This window comes from Leptosomus discolor, chromosome 2 (assembly GCF_034619465.1).
Source record: "Leptosomus discolor isolate bLepDis1 chromosome 2, bLepDis1.hap2, whole genome shotgun sequence".
In the NCBI taxonomy this organism is placed as follows: Eukaryota; Metazoa; Chordata; class Aves; order Leptosomiformes; family Leptosomidae; genus Leptosomus; species Leptosomus discolor.
This window is the reverse complement of record NC_141392.1, coordinates 15,017,621-15,040,123: the sequence shown is the minus strand read 5'-3', so window position 1 is coordinate 15,040,123 and position 22,503 is coordinate 15,017,621. Positions and strand designations below refer to the sequence as shown.

The following is a 22,503-nucleotide window of genomic DNA, read 5'->3' as shown; positions in this document are numbered from 1 at the left end:
GGGGAAAAAGTACAATTCATGGGTTGAGATAAAGACAGTTTAATAGGACAGAAAAGGAAGGGTAAGTAATAATAATAATGATAAAAGAATTAGAACATACAAGACAAGTGATGCAGTGCAGTTGCTCAGCACCTGCCGACCGATGCCCAGCCAGCTCCCGAGCAGCAGCCCCCGGCCAGCTTTCCCCCTAGTTTATATACTGAACGTGACGTCATATGGTAGGGGATATCGCTTTGGCCAGTTTGGGTCAGCCGTCCTGGCTGTGTCTCCTCCCAGCTGCTTGTGCCCCCAGCCTGCTTGCTGGTGGGGTGGTGTGAGAAGCTGAAAAGCGCTTGACTCAGTGTAAACACTGCTTAGCAACAACTAAAACATCAGTGTGTTATCAACATTATTCTCCTCCTAAATCCAAAGCACGGCACTGTGCCAGCTACTAGGAAGAAAATTAACTCTATCCCAGCTGAAAGCAGGACATCCAAGCAGTACAATGACTTTTTTTGTTTTGTTTTGTTATAAATCCATTTTCCAAATGACTCCTGTAGCGGCAGGAACACTTACATCCTTTGTAATGAACCTTCTTCTCCACTAAGGGTAGACCATCAGGGTATCCTGGATATAGCTTAGTGCTTTGCATTGCGCTCAGTGGGGCCTGATTGATAGATGATCTTTCATGTAAGTGTGAGTGGAGAGGCTGTGGCTTTAGATGTCGTTTATAATGTCAACTAATTTTTGCTTCAGGCAGTTTTTTCTTCTGGAGGTGTTTGTGTGGGGAGAGTTCCACAGAGGAAATGTGTCATGCATTGGAAGCAGCAGGTTTTAGCCCTCAAATCTTGTTGGTAAGATATTTATTGCATACTTTAAAACTTTGATTTAGTATTTTGAAAACAAAACATTGAAAGGAAAAATTCAGAATGTTGACCTTTGGGTTAATGCTGTATTAAGGCTGTGTTCAAATACCCTCACATTCAGTTCTTTAGATCCTCATATTTATACTTCCCACTTAAGTGATGTCAAAGAAAAAAAAAAATCTTCTAGTAGAAAATGTGGGTATTCCAGTGGGAATGTCTAGAGTAAGCATATAGGACTACAAGTGTTACAAAATTTTGCTGAAGATTTATTCTACAAAGAAGCAAAAATTAAGGGAGTAGTTAATTTCATGTACTGATACATTTGTTATCATTCCTTTTTGCAAGGAAGTTTAAAAAGAAAAGTAAATATTTCAGAATCGCTGGTAGTGTTCAGACAATCACCTTTATCTTTCATCCGCATTTCATCTGTAATTTTAGTCTTTTGCTACTTCTCTTCCATCCACTATGTAATGATGGAAATATGTATTTCAGTATTGCTTGCCTGTGTTAAGATTTTCAGCTGTAATATTAATAACTACTAATATTTACCAAGTTGAGATTGCTAACATAGTGGTATTAGCTGCTGTGCCTTCAGAAGAGGGTGTTGCCCAAGATATCTCCCTAAATACAGGTTGTATTGTTTCATTTCAAAGTCTGTCATAGGGTGCCTCATGCAATACATATTTAACTTCCTATGTTAATATGGTAAGGGTTCATGGATATAACATTTCTGCTTCATGACACAAAATTTGTTTGAGAAAGTGTTTGCATTAGGTATATTGCAATATTAGAGTTCCATTCTGTTGCTTTATTTCCATATTCTCTTTTTTTTACAGTCACTCCTTCTCAATTTATGGCTTTCCAAGGAAAAAGATATTCTAGACAAACCAGATTCTGTCAGTTGCCTTCACACTATGCTGTCACTTCTGAGCAAAATGAAAGGTGAAATGTGCATTTGGAACGCTTAAACACCACTGATATGAAGTAGTACTAGACATGCTACTCTGACTAGCCTATATTATCACTCAGGGGTTTTGCCCCCACACAAATCATGTAACAGAGCTAAATGCTGCATGTTGATGAACTAACTAAAAATACAGTCAGAATCTGAAGTGTCACAGTTAAAGGCCTGCTTCATGCCCTGTAGTTTCACACTCCACTGAGTTGACACAACTGCTGTTTGGCACCAGGTGGCTCTCCAGCTTCCCTTCCTCCGTTTTTTGGGTGTGTAGTCCTGCCCCTCTCCCTTGTGTTGACTGTCTCTCAGAAGTCCTTTGAGTTGCTTTAACTAGTTGAGACACTGTTACTCTAGCAGCATTTGTATATTGAACATCTCTGTAACTTGGGGGGTACTCTATAAAGTCAACATGCCATTATTTGGGGTAAGTGGTGTAATGAATAAATACAGTTTCTCTTACCTCACACAGAGCTCCTATGGATATGTCTGTGCCAGATTCCCTTATGTCTAGTTCGCCATAGGGCATTATCAGCTTGAAACTGGAAGCATGAATAAGTTACTGCTGTTGTCTGAATACATTAATTCTGCTGAACGTGAGATAGCCTAAAGAGACAGCTTGAGTGCATTGAATATGTGTGGCATCTTGAAATGACAAAAGAAGCTGTCTGCGTTGTGAGGTGCTCCCAATGCAAGCTGGATTAATAAGTGCTGTTTTCAGGACTGGTTGCTGCTTTGCTAGTTTTAACAACACCCAATGACCCAAGTTGAGTTCCCCGCTCTCCCTTTCTCCACAGTTGCTATAGATGAGTCATGGGACACTCAGTCAGTTTCCCCCTGGTGGCAGCAAATGCGTGCAGCTTGCATTCAGTCTGAGAATAATGCGGCTGCCTTGTTATCTGCTCACGTTGGACATTCTGTAACTGCACAGATAATTGACAGTGTGACAGAGAAAAAGGTAAGTCATCTTGGACCTCCCCCTTCTATTTTATTTACTGTATCAGTTCCATGCAAATTGCTGTCTTTGCAATAGAATGGTATCCTCAGTTGTTGTCATCCTGACATGGGCACAAGCATGCCATCCTGCGAGCCTGAAAATTTGTATTTGTCTTTGAAGAATATTATGCTGAGGTGAATGAATGATGTATCGGAATTGTTTACTAAACATATTTAAATGTGATGGGGACTGCACAGTGAGCGTTTTTCTTGATAGCAAATGATGTTGACAAACTTAAACCCTTACAGTTTCCATGTAAATTTGAGAAGTCCACTGAACTTTGGATAGTAACATAAAACATAACTGTTTTAACATAGTTGTGATTTTATTTATTTGTTAAATATACTGATAAGTTTTTTAGCACTTACGTTACTGTGCCTTCTTAAGGCGATGAGTGTTTGGTTTTCTTGGCAAATAAGTGTCTTTTCACAAAGTTGTGATTAAACTGCATGCAGCATTGCAATTCAAGATGGGAAAAGTTACTCTATTCCTAAATAGCACCAGGGATACATGTGCTTTACTGCTTGTGTTAACAGATTAGATGGGGTTTAGGTGATGTTCGGTCTTGTAAATAGACTGCCTTATAGTAACTAGCTTACTGGGAAGTTTTAGTGGTTTTGCACATTTATCTTCACTATTGTGATTCTGTATAGTAAAATTATCAGTGTTGCCCGAATAGCCATGTTGGTATGCTGCAAAATATTATGCTTTACCTATATGCTCTCTCCTTTGTCACCTTTTCTTCTCTTCTGCTCTTAAAAGAATCAAGAAACTTCTTTTTTTAAATATAGAAATTTTATTTTTTAAAATGTCCTAGGAGGCATTTCAGACAATGTAGCAAAATGGGGTTTTAGGCAAGGCTTCAGTCCTCTTGTACTGAATTTGGCCCAACAAAGAACTTCCCTTCCATAAAGCCATTTATCTCTCCCCCCCTGCCCCCCCGCCTCTGCCCCGATCCTTTGGATTAAAGCCTGGAAGTGTTAATGGCCAGGATTCTGAGAACTCTATAGAGTTTGCTGTCTTGGTGCACAAAGATAAAAAATCAGATCTGTACTCTGCCAGAAAGATTCTTGGGCTTCCTGGCAGAGGATTTGCTGATAAACACAAGAGTTATCAAAATAATGCACAGAGCTGCGATGTGGTATGATGCAGTGTTTCTGAGTGCATAATATAGATTTTTTTTAATAGGGAAGGAAATTGAAATGTAGTTGGATTAGTCATATATGTAGGGAATGTGTATATAGTGGAGGATTTAAAATTAAATCTTTTTGAAGGGATTCTAACCCACTTTTCAACCAAAAAAACCTTTTAGGTCCGTTTATTTCCTTAGGCTTTTATTTAAGAATCTGTGTGTCTTGTGAGCAGTGTGGGATATTAATTGATCTTTGCACAGTAGCTAATGTACATACTCTGGACTAAATTATCTTTAAAATGATGTAGCTCTTGGGATATAGCTTTCAATTTTAATGCTATGCATTTTTTGAAGAAAACTGTGCTACTTTAAGTGAACAGACCTAAAACAGTTCATATGTTCTGTTAGTTTTCCCAAATAATTGTAGGTTCAGACACGGAATCCTGGGAAGCACTTTCCCTTGATACTGAGTATTGGAAACTTTTGCTGAAGCAGTTGGAGGATTGTCTGATACTTCAAACACTACTGCATAGCAAAGTGAGCAAAAGGACAAAAAGAGTTTCATCACTCCAGACTGAGCCTTTGGGCAGACTTTCTGTAAAGAAGTTGCTTGAAGCTGGAAAAGGTACATATTTTTCTCTTGGAAAGATGGTTGATTGTCTTTCTAATGGACTTCTGAGCTATCCTTACCTACTTAATGATATACACTGTACTGGAAATTGTTCTGCTGGTTACTTTTCTTGATTTAAAACCCAATGCAAACCATGTAGAATACCCCTTTAAAACTGTAAAAGGGTGTTACTGTAAAGACTGCCTTGTAAACCTCTAATCAGTTGATTAGGAAGTTTTCTAACTGGTAGAGTTTTCCTTATGTAATTAATGGTGGTAGTTAAAACTCATATCTCTTCTCTTGTCCTTCGATTCTGAACCATAAATCTTCTGGGATACATTGACCATATCTCATACTTCTATACGTCTTTTTTTTAAATGTCCTAGGAGGCATTGCTGACACTGTAGCAAAGTGGGTTTTTAAGCAAGGCTTCAGTCCTCTTGTACTGAATTTGGCCCAACATAAAAACAGTACAGACAGTACTGAAGAATCTGTAGAAATGCATACAAACATCTTTCTTGAGGAACCAGAAGCAGATGCAGGCTTGGAAACAATCCTAGGTAAGAAAATTACTTGATTTTTTTTTTTTTTTAGAGTTCTAAGTGTCTGCAGAAACGTTTCAGTTACTGCTGTTGCGAAGTAGCAGAAACTGTAGCAGGAAGAGGTCTGTCTTAACTTCAGATTTTCTGTTTCTAGAGCTGCTGCAACTAGCGTATCAGCAATTTCCATGTAGTCTTGAAGTGGATGTACTCCATGCACATTGCTGTTGGGAATATGTAGTGCAGTGGAATAAGGACCCAGAGGTAAAAGAATTTCATTTACGGGGAGTAATGGTGAAGACTGCTCATTAGAAGCAGTTTCACAAGTCTGTAGTAGTTCATAAAACCTTTTGTTAAGAAGACTGACTTTCCAAGCCTACTAGTTACGATTTTTCTGTGATAAGTGGCAAGCAGAAATTGAGTTGAGAAAATGAATGCAGGCCCTGAGGCTGAATGGCACCTCAAAGACAGGTCTGTGTGTTTCTAAGCCATCAGATTCTCAAAACTGGATGTGTGGAAACCGGATTCCAATAAGCAGCAGGAAGAAGGGTTTTGACTGTATTTGGTTTAAGTACCGCGAAACAGTGATGAACCTTTCCTCTGTTCTAGATATGCTGAACCAGTCACAGAATACTAAATTTGTTAGACTAGAATCCATTCCGTGTAAAGAGGAAAGAGGGATTTCTTGAATATTCTTAGATTCTCTGGCCACCGCTGAGAATTGTCAGAGGAGAGAGGAAAAAAGAAAAATTCCTTTTTTCCACTGCTGTCATATAGCTTCTGTAATATTGGAAACCATTGTCCTAAGCTCAAATGATAATAAAATTGAAATTGGCACACCTTAGGTCTGTGCAGCATAACACCTTGCTATAGAACAGAAGGTTCCTTTGAGATTGTTAAAAACTTGCTCCATCATAATGAAATGGAGTAAAGATTAATCTTTCTAGCACAAGTGGATTTTGTATTTGAAAAATTACTGTAGTAAGTGGAGGTACCTTTCAGCAAAGAGTGCGTTAGCAGTACCTATACTAAAACAAAGCCCTGAAAATAGCGCTGGAATCACAGTCATGATTACATACTTCGCCACGTGCATGTATGTTTTTCAGATAGTAGCAGAGGAGATTGCAATATCAGAGTAACTTACAAGTTTTGTAACTGTCAAAAAAAGAGCTTTAAAATAATCTACATGGGCCCTTTAAGAATCAACAGTTTTAGACAAGTTTTGAATAATGTAGTAACTTGTTCTTCTACTTTTTTGTTTTACATAAGGAAGCATGTTTTCTCATTAGGTCTATAGATCATCTAAGATGTATCGTGAATGCTCACGTTCAGCATGGTGAGTGTGAAGCTATTTGTTGAAATTCTAAAACAACCAACTAAATGACTGTGTGCCAACCAGTGTAAATGCATGCAGTTCGTAGTAGTGATAGCCCTTCTGTCTGAAAAACCCCTGAAACCCCACTTTCTGCTGACATTCAAGCTTTTGTTTTTTTCATGTTGAAACTTGAGTTTCCACCAGAACCATGAAAATAAGTTGGTCAGATAAAGTTAATGTGTTTAACAAAAAAACATTTTAAAATAAAATTGCTCTGAAGCTGGGTTTTTTGTGTATTTAAATAGAATTACATTTCATGCGTTTCTTGATGCTCTGTTTTAGTGAATGTGATGACAGTTGTCTTTTTTGTAGACTGTTTATGTATGCAGATAGGATACACTCTATGCCTAAAGCACTAGTCTTAAACTTTCATGTTTACCGCCACAGTTCCTGTCTACCTACAATGTTTAACCCAGTCTGCACAATGTAATCATTTTAACGGATGATTCATTGCACTTCTGACTGCATTTGACCACCGAGGTAGTCTCCTCCAGAGAAATCTGAACTGTAAGGTCCAAGTATAAGTCAGTGAGGATAATTCACAATTCCTTCTTGTTTCATTCACCGTGTCTCTTTAGTCCCCGCACCGTTAAATGAACTCTGGCCCGTGGCTTTTCGCTCCATACTTGTAAGATCCCTTTTCCTGTTCCCTTTAGTTTACAAGTTTGCGATTGTTCTAGGTATCGCGCTGATGATGTGGAATACATTCATAGTTAAAAGACTTTCTTCTGCTACGTATCTAATGGACAAGGTGAGTGCAGTATTGGCACAGTATTTTTGAGGCTGAATTTTTATTATTAACTGAAAAGTGAAACTTATTTTTAAACCGCTTTTAACTATCGCTACCATTGTAAATCTGCGTCTGTTCTCGTATGCAGCTTGTTTGCTGTGAGTTTTAGCCATCTTTTGTCCCTGCTAAACTTCAGTTTTTTTCATGCTTATAAATATGCAGTGGATGTGTTTACTGGAAGACAGTTCTGTCTAGGACTGGAAGGCAGTTTAGGAAGAGTACTGCCAGGAAGTGGTAGATCTGCTTAAATTGTGTAAGGGGGCTCTGCCTGTTGGTTTGCCGGATGAAGAGCACCAGCTAAGTGGTTTTCAGTGGAAAAGTCCAGATGCAGAGAGGGAAGTGTTGATGGTGATTTAAAAAACAAAACAACAACAAACCCCAACACAAACCCCACAAGAATTTGCCATCTCATTGTCTTTTTTTCCTTTTTGCTCCTCTTATTTTCTGCTTTTGCTTTTTGTTTAGCTCTGTAAGAATTGGAGAATATCATCTTCCTCGTTCCTTTCAGCAAATAGGCTCAGTTGTGTACAGTTGTAGTAGATGTTTCTTCTGCAAAAGCTCTTCTCCAGTTTTTCTGCTTGCCTTTGTGTAAATCCACCACCATTACTTCTGCCTAGATTAACACCCGCAGGAGAAGAGATAAAGGTTTTAGGGTTTTATTAACTGTTTTTGCACACATCTGTTACCTCAAGCAAATATCATGTAATAACAAATGTTGCTGACATTTGATAGGCATTTATTTATGTTGGAAAGCTGGAAATTAGTCCTTAGCGTTTGTGTTATAGAAGGAGCAGCACAACTTGATCTCTCATCAGCTTCTGGAAAAATAGTGTTTCCAGATCTGTGGGTGCTTAATCAGTCCCAAAATTGACAGCTGAAAGTTGTCTTGAATTCAGCCTTTGAAACAGCATGATGGATCACTTGACCTAAGTTCAAATAATACCTTAATTTAGGGCCCTGGAATCTCATTTCAGCTGTTGGTTAGACTCGGCTGTGATGTTGTAATCGTTCCTTTCATTTTTTTGTGCTATAGAAGAGAGATCTTCCACTGGTGTGTGTGTGTGCTTCATCATGTGCAGCATGTGATTCAACTGGTAGAAATTGGACCTCATAGTAACGTTCCTAAACAGGGTATGATTGAGGTGTCTCTCCTGAAGAATTCAGATAGGCAAAGCATGGAAACCGTGAAATAACTTTCTTGTTAGACCTTCTCCATCTCCTTGAATATGCTGGAGCATTCACTCTTCCTTTCTTCTCCCCTTGTTCCTGAGTGTTTCTTTCTAACATCACCCTTGGTATTACAGCTCTAGTTCTGTATTTTAGAAATCCCTGGGAATTTTTAAGCTGCTTTTGAGATTTGAATGAGGACCTTGGGGCCTTATTTCTAGTCCTAGACTTTAAGAAGGATGAACTAAATATGGGCATCAGTGATGTTCATTTCTGAGTTGTATGATCTGTATCAAATCTTCTGGTGAAAGCAAGCTATGCAACGTGTTGCCTTATGTAGCTGTAGTGAACTATTTTCTCATTTTAAATTAGGAAAATAGTAATAAAAGGTTAAAATGTGGGGTAGCAGATACCTTATGATGAAAATTATTTAATTGTGCTGATTTTTTTTTTTAAACAGGTTGGAAAAGCTCCAAAGGACAGGTTATGCAGACGGGCAAGTAATACTACTTTTTGTCTAAATAGGAAGTAAATAAAAATGCCTTAATTTTAATACTAATTTGTGATTTGGTTTTGAAAGTTTCAGAAAAATTCAAAATGCACCCCTAGAGAAAATGTTATGAATTTTAAGAAATGTAAATTGATCTTTCTCTGACAAAGCAAATTTAGGACGGTAGTATAACAGTGAATATCATCGAAGGTGGACTTGAGACTATAACATGACAAATTACTACTATTTGTCATGCATAATTTCATTATTTAAAACTTTTCTGGAAGACAACTGATATGCTCCGACAATTAGATTTACTGGTGTAATTACTTGAGGAATTCTTCTTTAGAGATACGGTATTGTAAATGGCTACACTTCGCTTTATTCCTATTTTCCCCTCTGTTATTTCTAATTCTTTGTTGTACTCTCGTGAATCTTTGTTTGCCTTTAAATGTAATAGGTTGTTAAACTGAGCTTAACAATGCGTTTTCTGTCAACAACTGTCTTTTCAAACACCCAGAGCTAATAAAATCCTGTTTCAATTCCAACTGAAACAATTTAAATCGTACTGTTTGCTAACAGGACGTAGGTATGAGTGACACAGCAATGACAGCTTTTCTTGGCTGCTGTTCAGATCTTCTGCAAACATTGCTAGAGGTAAATTTTTTATTTTTCCCATAGAAAGTAAGGAACTAATTGATTCAAACTTAATTTTAAAGAATGTGGTCATACCAACCTCTGTACTGTTCAGTTCAGACAAATATTAATGAACTCCTAGACCATGTGAAACTTCCTGTGGAATTCCACTGCAGAGAACTTGATTAAAGCCTTGTCTCTTGCGTAGAAGGCCAATACAGAGGGCGCTGTGTGCGTGACTACTTTTCTGTGCTGCTCTGGCAGGCTGACGTCAGTAGTGACGAAATGCAGGCTCCTGTCTTGGATACCGAAGACGCGTGGGTGTCGGTAGAAGGACCAGTATCGATAGTGGAACTAGCTCTTGAGCAGAAACGCATTCACTACCCACTTGTTGAACACCAGTTTGTGTTATGTACCATCTTATATGCCATCATGAGGTTTTCTCTGAAGAGTGTGAAGCCTCTTTCGCTGTTTGATAGCAAGGTATGTCTTTTGAAAGCATACAATTTAATATTGCTGTCCTTCCTCTTGGTACCTATAACATATTCTAGCTTTCACTTTCTGAACAGGCCATGCATAACTTTATGAAAGACGTTTAGTCCACTGTGGTGCATTACTGAAGTTGTCACCAGAATTCAGGCTGAGACCCAAACTTGGTGCCTTTGTTTAGGAATAAAAGATTTGTAGTGACCTCAGATGCAGGAAAATCAGCTCCTTAATAATGAGCTGTCTTGAAAATACTGCATGGTAAGAACACCGGATGACAGGCTTTTCTAGCTGTTTTGAGAAGTGCCAGATCAGAGAAAACATAAATATTTAAGGTTGGAAATGTTGTTAGTGTCACTGTTGTATCTGTTACTGCTGATGATTATTACAGAACTCTGAGCATCCCAAAAAGAATAAACAGCTTGTCATTTAGTGCCTATAAACCGCTAATAAAAAAAAAAAAAAAGAGGTCACTGCATTTAAAATGCAGTGTGTCCACTCAGAGCTTGACTCTGGTACAAAGCAGGTACCACAAATTGAGCTTTCCTCCTCCTAGCTTTACCACACTACAAGTTTAAAAAAATTTAAACACAAAGTACTAGTGTAGACTGTCATTTGTTTCCTGCTGGGGAGAAAATCATTTAGTCCTGTAATACTGTGCAGATTTATTCTTAATCATTTACTAGAATTTTGTAAATGCAGAATATTACTCTCCTTTTGTCATAGGTTCTTGTCTATGTCCAAGCTCTGATGAAGTTGGGTCTGGTTTTAGCATTTTACCATGGATCAAATTCCATTGTTTCTATGCCTTTTTTTGCTTATCTGTTAGCAGAACGCGTTACACCACCTTTTGTCATGTAAGAATGCATATTGTGTCTCGAGTGAAACTAGATCCTGTCCCTGCGCCTCCTTTCTTGTACATACAGCTGTTATTCTCAGCCACTGCCTTTTTGCCTTCACTCACTCAAGACTTCTTTTTGTTCTGTAAGCTTTATGAGAGAATTTCTAGCAGGTCTTTAGTGAATCTTGACTGACGACTGAAAAAGTGGTTAAAAGGTTGCTTTTTTTTTCCAAAGACCATTTATAACCTCATTTCTGATAAGGCAAGTCACTGTGCAGACCTACAAATTCATCACTGTCTTTTAACATGGGCATTTTTTCGGTACTAGTTTCCCTCCTCCTCGCGTTAGTACGGAGCGGGACTGCCACAGATGCTTGGCAGGGAGTATGTCGCTGCTGGAGCATAGGGGGCTGAAACAGGGGCTACCATGTGCCGTTGTTCAGGGGTTTACCTGGAATTTGGTTCATCTGTAGTTCAGGAGACCTTAAAATTAAGCAGTATCAACTATATCAATTAGTAGTAGACAAAATGTATTTTTGTAGCAGCTAGTTTGCATTTCTTCATACGTATGCTTGGTATGTTGGCCTAGAGCCCAGCACCAGGAAATACATCCAGACTTCAGCTCCAGCTGGTAGTATATCAGCTACCTAAGTTAGTAGGAGGTGGTTTTAAGTTTGAAAGCAAATCCTTGACATGTTGTTATCGCATAAACAAAAGTTTGTTTTGTTCTCTGGCTTTAACTTACAGTATTAATTTTTGTCCTCAAAGAGAAGATGCAATACAAATTAAATGTAAAAAATAAGTAGACTTCTTAGTACTGGATCAAGATTGGATGACTTGTATTCCCCTGTATCTCTGAGGCCTGTCTTTGGTTCTCAATTTTAGGGCAAAAATGCATTTTTCAAAGACCTTACTTCAATTCAGCTGCTACCTAGTGGGGATATGGATCCAAATGTGTCATCCATAAGACAACAGGTCAGTATAAGGTTTGTACAGAAAGTTCTTAAACTTCTAAAATTGCAAACAACACTGAAGTAACCTGCAACTTTTGCTTCCAAGTTCTTGGCCAAAGTTGTGAGTGCAGCGGTTCAAACGCTGTGTTCATCGCAAAAGGCCAAAGAAGTCTCGGAAGAGGACTTGTTTCCATTTGAAAAGGGGAAGAATTGGCCAACTTTGGCAGTGGACCTGGCTTTGTATCTTCAAATCTCTGAGGATGTGGTCAGAAGGCATTATGTCTGTGAACTGTACAGTTATGGGATGGATCATCTTGGTGAAGAGGTAATAAAACCGCTTTTAATGATTTTAGATCAGTACAGCATTATGTCAGTTACCCTGCTAAAATTACTTTTTCACTTACTGAAGATGCCTGGAAGGGTTAGGCAAGTAGGCTCAAAAAATCTCCAGGCTGAAAAAATCAGAGGCTGGAACAGTACTTTTTCCAAGACCAATAATTACCCTCATTTTTTCTTTCTTCCTAACAAGAATCTGTGTATAGCAACTAGTGGAAACAGGATGGGGACTTACGGTATCAGTTTAAAACAGTACAGCCTTTTTTATTTAACTATATTTGATACTTTCAGGAATCTGCTGTTCTGCCTGTAAGCTCTTCTTTTAGGAAAAGTTTGCCAGTCCTTGGACAAACTCCTTCCCTTTCTTGAGGGGAAAAGCAAACGAGATTAGATGGAAGTTAGGAATATATTGCTGAACTGTAAAACAGATCTCGTGCTCATGCTAATCACTGTGTAAAGTACAGAGTAATTCTCTGCCTTTGTTCACCCTTCCGCTGTTCTGAAGCTCTTAATAATGTGCTTTATTACAGTCACAGGTAACCCAAGAAAGTCTCGAGCGTCCTTTTAATATCATGAAGCTTCTTTTGACACCGCTTTTCAAGCCTCCAGCTATGTGAGCTGTGTCACGCTGAAATATTTTCTAGTTCCTTGTGTTTTTCTGTTCTCAGGCCTTTCTTCTGGTGGCTGACAAAGAAGTGCTGGCGTCACAGTTGCTCGTACTGGCTGGACAGAGACTGGCCTTTGCTTTACTTCATATGCAGACAAAGGAGGGTATGGAACTTCTCGCTAGGCTTCCTCCAACGCTCTGTACTTGGCTCAAAGCTATGGTAAGTTAAGCTTGATTTAGGAAAACAGGTTGATTTTCAGAAGCTTCTGTTCACCAAGATAGAGATTACACCTGAATGGTCCTTGCTTACTAATGGAAACAACAAGAATTTGTTCTTGTTTTTCCTGGTGATAGTTCTTTTTTGTGAAGGTAAAGCAGTTTCATGGGTCAAAGCATCAGCTTAATTGAGTTAATGAGCCTTGGTGTAATCTGTTTGATACAAGTTCAGGAGGGCTTAATGCAGATGATCATCTGTAAAATTACTCTAATCCTGTGTTTCGTCTTTTATACAGGACCCCCAGGAACTTCAAAATGTGGAAGTGCCAATTGCAACGACAGCTAAACTGGTGAACAAAGTCCTAGAGCACTTACCGGAGAACCACGGGCAGTACAGCCTTGCCTTGAACCTGATAGAGGCTGTGGAAGCCATCTCGTCGTGACACTCCTGGCTAGCGCAGCGGGGCTACGCAGAGGCGTGAGGCACGGTTTTACACCGTGAGGCTGAACTTGACAGAGAGAAGCTTCCATGCGGCGCTTGTTAAACAACAAAAGGAACAATGCTCCCCCTCCCAGAATTTCAGAAGGCAGTTTTAAATTGGAGTAGATTTTAAATTCTGCACTAGTACAAAGCTGTTTAGTTTCTAGTACACTTGTCAGTATTTGAAATGCTTTGTTATTTATTTCTGACTTGAGTGCTTGTTGCGGTAGTCTAAATTGGATATATTTGACAACAGTTTTAGTCTATTATTTACAAAATCACATCTTGTAAAATTCTGTATTTCATGCTGGCAGTAACTGCTGCGGTTTCAATGTTCCATGTATGATTTGTTTTTCAAAACAAGCGGTAGAATTACACCCGAGAAAAACTTCAGTCTCTGAAGTTACTGTGTAAAGCCAGTACTGCTTTTTAGAAGCTAGAGCTGGCGTTGGGCTCAGGCCTTGTAACTGCATTATACGTGACAATGACAACTGCACTAGACAGGATGAAACGTGCTGGGGCCTTACGCAAAGGGAGAACAGCCCACGTTAGAAACAGCTTGGGAAGGAGAAGCCAATTCTCCAGATCTCCCGGGATTGTCTCTAGGGTGCTGGGCTTCAGCCAAAACTGGATTTACATCCCTCTCCTTTATTACTAAGCTCCGCTGAGTTTAAGTAGGTCAAGGAATGTCTTACTGTAAGATTGTTCCCTCATCTTATCACTGTAGAACATATAGTATGCTATAAATCTCTGCACATGGTAACCTGTAGTCAAAAACTGCTTAAATAGTTGACCCAACTTCACTGAAGACCTATAGTACTGAGTACTTTAGCCTTAAAAAACCACTTTTATTATTTACAGTACCTATGGGGAATCATATAGTGAGTATCTTCACTATTGGAGTGGTATTAAACATGATTATCTTGCATCAGTTAGTACTGTTTACTTTCTACCTAAAGGAAGCCAGGAGAGAGAAATGAAATTGGTGTAAACTGTGTTTGTCTTGAAGTCAGCTGAAATTACTAGCTCCATCTTGTAACCTGCTCTTTTTGCATTATATGTAAGAAACATTTGTAGTATCTTGCCTTGCTGGAGACAGAATTTTCTTATCTTTCTGAAGTATGTGCTGCTGTCACCTAAGGGTTAGAATCCCCCTAAAAAAGAGAAAAGGTTATGTAGGTGGCTTGTTCTATACAGCCTCCTTCACCTGTTCAGCACCCCTAGTTCCCAATCACTGTACTTTAATGTAGCTGGTGAAGGCTTCTTGACAAGTTTTGATACTAAATGTTTGACTTCAACAGTGATGCTGACTTGTGCAGTGATATGAGATCAGAATAAAGACTAGCAAGAATTCATGTAAAAATAAATAGCTGGCCCTGGTCTGTTTTAGGTACTTCCATACCCAGTTAAAAGAGCTGTAGGGGGAAAATGGAAGGCGGTGAGATGGTGTAGGTGACTTTACCACCCTGCCTGAGAGCACTTCAGACTTCTGCAGCAATGAGTACGCTAGAGAGTTGGTCATCGCAGAACCTGAGGAAAAGCAAAACTGTTTCTTAGTTGCATTACATTCCTGGATCCTGGTACAGTGGAGAGGGTTTGACTGTAACTGAGTATCATGTCAGAGCTGACACACTACACCAATCAAATCTGTAATGTATTGTAAGTAATACTCTGTATATAGTGCTATTTTGTGTCTAATTTGCTGTGGATTTGTGTAAATTGATTAAATAAAATTTGAGGTTTCATTGTGTCTTTTCTTTTTAGGGAATGGTGGTCACTGCCTTTTCTCCTGTTCTGTTTCACAAGAGGAGTAGACACGCCAGTGTAGGGAGGACTGGTTCTCTGGGGTTCCATAGTATAAAAAAATTAAACAAGAGCTGCTTTACTGTGGAGTTTCACTTAAAAGGAAGTGAACTTCAAAAGAACTTGCTAAAAACAAGCGTATCAGTCAGTTATTTTGAACCACCCTTTTTATTAAGCTGAAAAGTGATATACACAATTAGGTATATACACAATTAGGTATATACATAAGGTTCTCCCCCCCAAACAGGTGGTAGTTCTGCTCAGGCTGCGGCTTAAGCTTCTGCTTCTACAAGCCTCGGTACACAGACCTGGTAGCCATCGCTCTTGCATACTTCAGCACTTGTCACTGGAGCAGCTTGTGCACAGGCATTGCCTCCTCACGTGCTCCCTCTTCCAGCCATGACTTTCAGGCACCGTGGGCAGGGAGTGCTGGAGGAATCGGAAGTGTATCTCCTGCAGCGAGGGCATTTTGCTTTGGCAATGGGCAGGGCTATAACTTTATAGGAAGATTCTTCACGGATGTCACCCCCTGTTAAAGACAGCAGTGTTGCCGAGAGCCTGCCGGTGCAGTTGGCGTGCTCAGCGCTACATAGGCGGTAAACAGCAACGTCTGTTGTACTGCAGAAGAGGACCGGCTGCTTAGCACAGTAGCCTGCCCGGAAGAGTTCTCTTTCTTACCTTCCAAGTTAATCAGAAAGGTCCCTTTGATGATGTTTGCATCTGCAGGTGTTTCTTTAGGTAGCTCACTCAGCAGGGTTGTCTGGGAAGCCATCATTATTTCATTCAGCTCTGAAACACTAGAAGTTTCCTCAGCCTGCAGTGCCTAGGGAAGAGAGTTAATTTTCAGACTTGCAACTTGGTTTTGTTCCTCAGCATCCCAGAAAATCTCCAAGCAAAAGTAGAATTACCGCGTATGTGACTGCAACAGCTGTCATAGCCTTGTCATGAAAAAAAGCACAAGTTTTTCACACATGTGCATGCCTCTGTGTGTCTAAATATATGCACATATGTGTGTTTAAACCCAGCATCAAAACTCAGGTCTACCACTGCAAACTCCCTTCCTTAGAACAAGTGCTAAGGCCGTGGTTCCTACTGGGAGTGGATGATTCGAACCAAGAGTCTAATTCACTTACTCCTGCCAGGTGTAAGAGTACAGACTTGAACGGCAGTGCCCAAGGTTCCCTCTGCAGGAACTTCTGAGTTCCTTGACCCTCCCATCAAGGAAGCCGGTTGCTTTGGAAGAGCACTGCCCGTGGCGCTAGAACAGGCCTTCTCAAGGAGGCCGGAGCTAGAGGCCTCGCTAGTGGTGGAGCTCTGGGGTCCGGTACTATTAAACATGTTCATTAATAACCGGGACGGACGGGGCAGTGGCCCCTTGGCAAGTTTGCTGGTGAAAGAGTGCTTGGAGGAGCGGCTGACAGACCGGGTGGCTGTGCCATCGCTCAGAGGGACTTCAGCAGGATGGAGGAACAGGGTAGCAGCAGTCTCGTGAAGGTCAGTGAAGGGAGACACCCAGTCCTGCCCCTGGCACCGGCACACGCTGAGGGCCAGCTGGCTGGAGAGCAGCTTAGCACAGAGAGGGTCCTGGGGGACGAGCAGCTGACCCTGAGCCAGTAACACGCTCTCACAACAGGAGGCCGGCAGCATCCTGCATTGGGATCCCTCCTCACTGCTCAGCCCTGGTGAGAATTACCTGCAGTGCTGGGTCCAGTTCTGAGCTCCCCAGTAAGAGAGAGATGTGAACTTACAGCGTGAGTTCAAGAAAGGGCCATGAAGACGATGGACTGGAACACCTCACATGCAAAGAGAGGCGGACAGTTGGGATGGCTCAGCCCAGAGCAGAGAAGGCTCAGGGGGGTCTTATTAATGTATATAAATACCTGAGGAGAGGGTGTAACGAAGATGGAGCCAGGTACTTTCAGTGACAGGGCAAGAGGGAACAGGCAGAAATTGAAAGAGGAAATTCCAAGCAAGCACAAGCCCACTGTTTTACTGTGAGGGTGCTCAAACACTGGCACAGAGCTTGGGGAGGTGTGGAGTCTCCATCCTCCAGAGTATTCAGAGCCCAACGGGACGCAACCCTAGGCCACCTGCTCTAGCTGGCCCTGTCTGAGCAAGGGGCTTGGGCTCTGCCCTCTCCACCAGCCCCTTCCAACCTCAACTAGTCTGTGATTTTTCTGGCAAGTAAAAAGCAGAAGAAAGTTTACAAAAATGAGTGTTTTTCGCACAGACAACAGTATTCACAACAGTATTCTTAGTTGCATCCTTTACCTCCATTAATTCAAACATCAGTCCAGGCTCAATTACAATGACAACTTCATATTCCAAAGCATTCTTGCCAGAGATGGACCCAAGGAAAGAGTCCCTCATTGCACATGCACCTTCTATTGCTTCCTCAATGCCAGGCTTCTTCCACGCTGAGCTTGCATTAATCCAGCCGGTACGAAACACACCCTCTGAGTATGGAAAGCAAAGCAAACAAAGCAGTTTTTAATTTAGTGTCTTCCTATTCAAGTGCTTATTAAATGAATAAAAAAGAATGGCACATCTCTGTATTTGCATTCTTTTTAACTGTGCAATTAAACAGTGCACTAAAAGAACTCCTTAGAAATGATACATGCTTTACCTTTCTTATAAGGGAGGTGCTGGAAAACCTCCTCTGCCAAGTGAGGAAGTATTGGTGCAAAGGATCGGACGACGATGTCTAAAGCCTCTGCTAGCACAGTTTGACACGACCGCCGCTTAGGATCTTTTTCTTCTTCACAGTAGAGCCTGCAAGACAGCGATGGGAGCTGGAAAGACTCGTATGTTCAGTTACCGACCTTGCTCAAGAGCCATACTTTCAGCACTGCCCCTGGAAGTGACAAAGGCTGACCCAGCTCGCCCTTCCAAGGAAAGCTTTTCTTAAGTGCCCTTCCTAGGCAAGCACAGGGATGTAGGTACAGGACCATGTGCATATGCAGCCACGTTTTGTCATCGGAAAGGAGATTTTGTACCTGGCCTGCTAATTTGCTTCATTGTATAGAAGAGAATCTTTTCTCAGGGAGGTGAGCCCGCAGCTCTGTCAGCCCTTTGTTCTAGTTCATCCATAAAATACAGCATTGGGGCTTTTTTCTTTTTTTTTTTCTCCCCTCCCCTTTACTTGCATTCTGGAAACTAACGATCAGTATAACCCCCCAGCCCCTCCACCATGAAACAGCCCCTTCAAATGGTACAAAGGTGTCAGTCACATCCTTAGGATTCCTCACCTGAGTAAAAGACATTAGGTTGCCCACGTAAGTGCTAAAAGCCCTTCCCAAATTCAGATGCACACACCTCTAGGTACAAATACAGATCCAAGAATCTATCTTTAAGACTATTTAGTTTCAAATGCCTACACTTGAATACCTTTAAAAATGATTCAGTACCCCTAGTGGACAGACCATAGAGCCACACTGATGACAAAAATATCAGCTGGAAGCAGCTACGCCTTCACCTGCGAGCTTTGGTGCACCCAAGCACCATACCTAACTGTGGAATGTTCTCCACGATATCTGTATTCACTCAGCACTCGCCTGGACTGTTATTCCCTCCATCTCAAAGGGATTAACTAACTTGTTTGTTCCCTCTTAAAGGCAGCAGTAATGAACTTACCTGTCTTTGATTATGCTGAAATAAAAGTTAGACAAGTTTCTGGAACAGAATGCTTGCAATAACCGAACAACTTTGCTATAATCATATTCTTTGTATGCTTCTGTAACCTGGGAGAGGGAGCAGGGAGAGATAAGAACAGGGTATCAGTTTTCATCACATGGCATGCAATGGCAACCCCTGATGAACCTGAACTTACAGAAACTGTAACAAGTGACACAAACTTGGGAGAATCTTTTCTTTAAAAGTTTAGTGTAAGGGGAAAAAAAAAAAGTTTATTTAGGACAAAGAAATAATTTAAATTCAAATTTGAGGGGAGAGGACATGGGGAAAACCAGAAATTATGCTCATACTTTCACACTCAGCAGAACGGTTCTGAGTGACAGAAATGACTAAATTTTGGACTACAGCAGATTTCCAAAGTCTAGGAGTTTTTAGTTTTGGGGTTTTTTTTATATCCTATTATAACTATTTCTAAAGACTTCTAATTTGAGGCCTTGGGCGGGGGGGGTCGGGGCAGAGTTGGAAAAAAAGTCAATGTCAAAACCAAGTTAAGAATGTTAAAAACAAAGCCTCCCCCTCAAAAGTTCAAATGGGCTTAAGGGAGTGCACATTGCCTCAAAAGAAACGCCTCTGTGGTCATAATTTGCCTACTTGACACATACTCTTTACTCATACACTTAAAGAACTTTCCCTAGAGAGTAAAACCAATGGAAAATGTTACACATATATTCATCTAGATAGAATTCACCCCTACCTTGCTGCCGTAATCTTGCAATAAATGCAGCATGTATTGATCTACTATGTACATCTCTGAAGCGGGGATGGCGTCGGTTTCTGGATTGAAGCCAGCCATGTTTCCCAGCATGAAGCGTAGCGTATTCCGCAGCTGGGAACAAATCAGAGAAATTAAACATTAATGGTCTGCGCTTTAGGTGAAACACAAAATGGTGATATCCTATAATGACTTCACTAAAGCTGGCTGGTTTTCAAAATGATTGCTTGAATAGTCAGAAAAGCATCGTGAAGAACACCTGCCAAGAGGACCTACAGAAGAGAAAAGCCTGGCTATCAGCGAAGCATGCTGGGAAAACTGGTCTTTTCCTTAGTACACTCTACACTTTGATCCGCAGATGTAAAAAGCAGTCGTACCTACCTAAATGAGCTTGGAAAAGCTTTCTTTGGTCTAACGATTGAGAAGCTTTGCAACGAATTCTACCCAGCTGACACAAACCCAAATCTAAGGAGGACCTGTCATTAGAATGAAGAGTATTAGGATATTTGGCTCTTACCTTGTTGATGTCATCTCTCGCAGCATTAAGTACAACGGGCCCAACCAGCACCTCAGTAAAAACATTCGATTCCGCCACCCACCAGCGGAGAACATCGGCACCGTACGGGGGATCCTTGGTGTGATCCTAGGCAGAGGCAGAAAGGCACCCAGTGAAGCTGCTGGGGGCCCTGTGGCACGGTGAGCGCTGCGGTTCCGTGCGCTCAGTGCTGGGAACGTACCTTACCCGAAAGCGGGCCCAGAAGGCCACTGTATTTGGAGGCCTTCACCCTCTTTAAGCAAGATTTACTGTTAGGCCAGGGCTACAATATATGCTGGCAGCAGTCTGTGTACAGGCAATGCTAGAACTTGGGTAAGTTGAGATAAACCCATTTCACAGCCTTGAAGCCTTTGAATGCTTAACATTAGGACAGCAATGTTAACATCTAAAACAACATACTTTTTTTTTCCCCCCTTCAGACTGTTGTCCACCCTGTTTTCAACTCTGCAAACAGCTTCTCTCCTTTCTGAAAGAACAGAAACTATTGTGTGTTTTACTGAATCAGATAAGCAAGTCTTTGTAAGGATTGTTTCTTTTGTCTAGAGTTGCAAAATCTGCTTAGCAGCCTCAGAAAGAGCAATAGCAGGACTGGGGAAGGAAAAAAAATTGAGAGCATCACCTGCAGTGTAAGCTCCCTGACTGTGGAATGAAGTAAGTTTCCAGAGTCAATAAGCAGCCCAGGCTGAGAGCAGACAGACTGCTGGGGTGCAACCGCTACTCTGACTGCTCTACTGCTAGGCTCAGCTCGTAGGTTTCAGCCAGTTTGAAACCAAAGGTTAAGTATTTCTATTTTTTTTTAAAGCCCCCCTGCCCTGCATCAACAGTGCTCCCAAGTAAAAAGGAGCCATTCTACACCTTCTATCTAATACAGGTTTTCCCCTCTTAGCACAGCAGGAAGGTGGGGGTTTTTGGCACTACAGCTAAAGCAGAACAACTCAAGGTTTTTACTCCAGCCCAAGGGAATTGCAGTGTAGCCAAAGTCTTTAGAAAAGCCTTACAGAGCTCAGCTACAAGACAGCTGTTTAGCAAAACACATGCCCCTAGACAGCTGCAGAATCTGGTAGTGAAAAATTGCAACTAGCAATTCTAAGAAACTCAAGAGTTTGACTTACTTCGCCTCCATTGATAACTACATCAGGGTCAACCACGTTGCCAATAGATTTAGACATCTTCTCCCCTTTCTCACCAAGAGTAAATCCATGAACTACCAGAGTCCTGAAGAAAAAATTTTAATGTAAACAAAATCCCAGTGAAAAATTTATATTAAAACCAGATTCTAATACGGATATTCCTAAGTCAAAACATCCAGAAATCCTCTATTTTGGTAAGCCTGAGGCTTCATCTGTCAAGTTCAACCAACCATGAAATCGCTGTACTACCATCCAAGTAGTGCGTACAACTTTATTTTCCTCATTTAATTTTCCATGCGAGCAACAGGTTGTTTGCAGATATCCAGGGCACACGTGTTTCAGATGAATTAAAGACTAAAGTATTATTTACTCTTTAAGCCAATACATTTCTCCAAATCGCACAGCCTCCTTGCAACGGACCCACATGACCCTTCCCTACGCTCCTCATCTTCCCGGGGACAAACAGGATGGCACAGCTCCAGTACGAGACACGTGCACAGTGACTCTGAGCTCCTTGCAGCCTAATGATCAGATCACAAGTCAATGGTCTTAAGAGATTTTCATACTGCACCTCCCCTAATAATCCCTTTGATTATGGGAGTGGGAGAGATGGCAAAAGAACAGACCTGTATCTGACAATGTCATAGGATATACCTGAATGACTGAGAAAGAAAAGATCTACTAAAATTACAATGGAAAATATTTAAACCATAAATCCATTATACTCTAATCCGAGAAAACTTTTTACTGATAATGTAAGAACATAAATCAGATACTTAGCAATGGCTCAATTTCTCTTGTTTATACACTCCTGTCCCCACTATCAAAAGCCTGATATTTGTTAAATGAACTAGCAATGTGTTTGCAATCCACACACTTACTTATATGGTGCTTTTTTCCTTGCTGCCACACTAGTTAGTAGAGAGGACTGAAACCAACCTCCCAGCTGGTCTTTTCCTTCAAGGTATGTATCTGCTTTTTGCTCTGCACCTTTAAAAACAGAAGATTTTGTTTAAAATACCGACCTTCAAACAATTAATACACTGAACAGAAAATCTCTGAAACAGATCAGTAAAACTTATTCTGCTCTTCAAACCCAGTAGATAAGTTACTTTTATAAATGGTGTATGGTTACTTGAACATGACACAAGTG

General features: G+C 40.8%; 2 protein-coding genes across 4 annotated transcripts in view; one reads left to right on the top strand and one right to left on the bottom strand.

Moving 5' to 3' along the window:
• RAB3GAP2 (RAB3 GTPase activating non-catalytic protein subunit 2) overlaps positions 1-15,201 on the top strand; it is a 46,776-nt gene extending 31,575 nt beyond the window's left edge. For both annotated transcript variants that reach the window (XM_086461889.1, XM_086461888.1), the window contains exons 21-35: positions 736-833; positions 1,682-1,787; positions 2,598-2,758; positions 4,338-4,554; positions 4,926-5,099; positions 5,236-5,342; positions 6,348-6,414; positions 7,134-7,204; positions 8,871-8,906; positions 9,483-9,557; positions 9,801-10,019; positions 11,749-11,838; positions 11,923-12,141; positions 12,821-12,979; positions 13,272-15,201. In XM_086461889.1, the coding sequence (XP_086318015.1) occupies positions 736-833; positions 1,682-1,787; positions 2,598-2,758; positions 4,338-4,554; positions 4,926-5,099; positions 5,236-5,342; positions 6,348-6,414; positions 7,134-7,204; positions 8,871-8,906; positions 9,483-9,557; positions 9,801-10,019; positions 11,749-11,838; positions 11,923-12,141; positions 12,821-12,979; positions 13,272-13,418 (1,946 nt within the window). In that variant the 3' untranslated portion in view covers positions 13,419-15,201. The remainder of the gene's footprint in view (positions 1-735; positions 834-1,681; positions 1,788-2,597; positions 2,759-4,337; positions 4,555-4,925; positions 5,100-5,235; positions 5,343-6,347; positions 6,415-7,133; positions 7,205-8,870; positions 8,907-9,482; positions 9,558-9,800; positions 10,020-11,748; positions 11,839-11,922; positions 12,142-12,820; positions 12,980-13,271) is intronic.
• A 217-nt stretch (positions 15,202-15,418) lies between these two features.
• IARS2 (isoleucyl-tRNA synthetase 2, mitochondrial) overlaps positions 15,419-22,503 on the bottom strand; it is a 29,649-nt gene continuing 22,564 nt past the window's right edge. The window contains exons 15-23 of one of the 2 annotated variants that reach the window (XM_086460633.1): positions 22,232-22,340; positions 21,333-21,435; positions 20,182-20,307; positions 19,647-19,778; positions 18,893-18,999; positions 17,886-18,031; positions 17,531-17,721; positions 15,938-16,082; positions 15,419-15,788 (exon numbers count right to left, since the gene is read on the bottom strand). In XM_086460633.1, coding sequence (XP_086316759.1) covers positions 15,637-15,788; positions 15,938-16,082; positions 17,531-17,721; positions 17,886-18,031; positions 18,893-18,999; positions 19,647-19,778; positions 20,182-20,307; positions 21,333-21,435; positions 22,232-22,340 — 1,211 coding nt within the window. In that variant the 3' untranslated portion in view covers positions 15,419-15,636. The remainder of the gene's footprint in view (positions 15,789-15,937; positions 16,083-17,530; positions 17,722-17,885; positions 18,032-18,892; positions 19,000-19,646; positions 19,779-20,181; positions 20,308-21,332; positions 21,436-22,231; positions 22,341-22,503) is intronic. The other variant, XM_086460632.1, reaches the window with a different exon arrangement.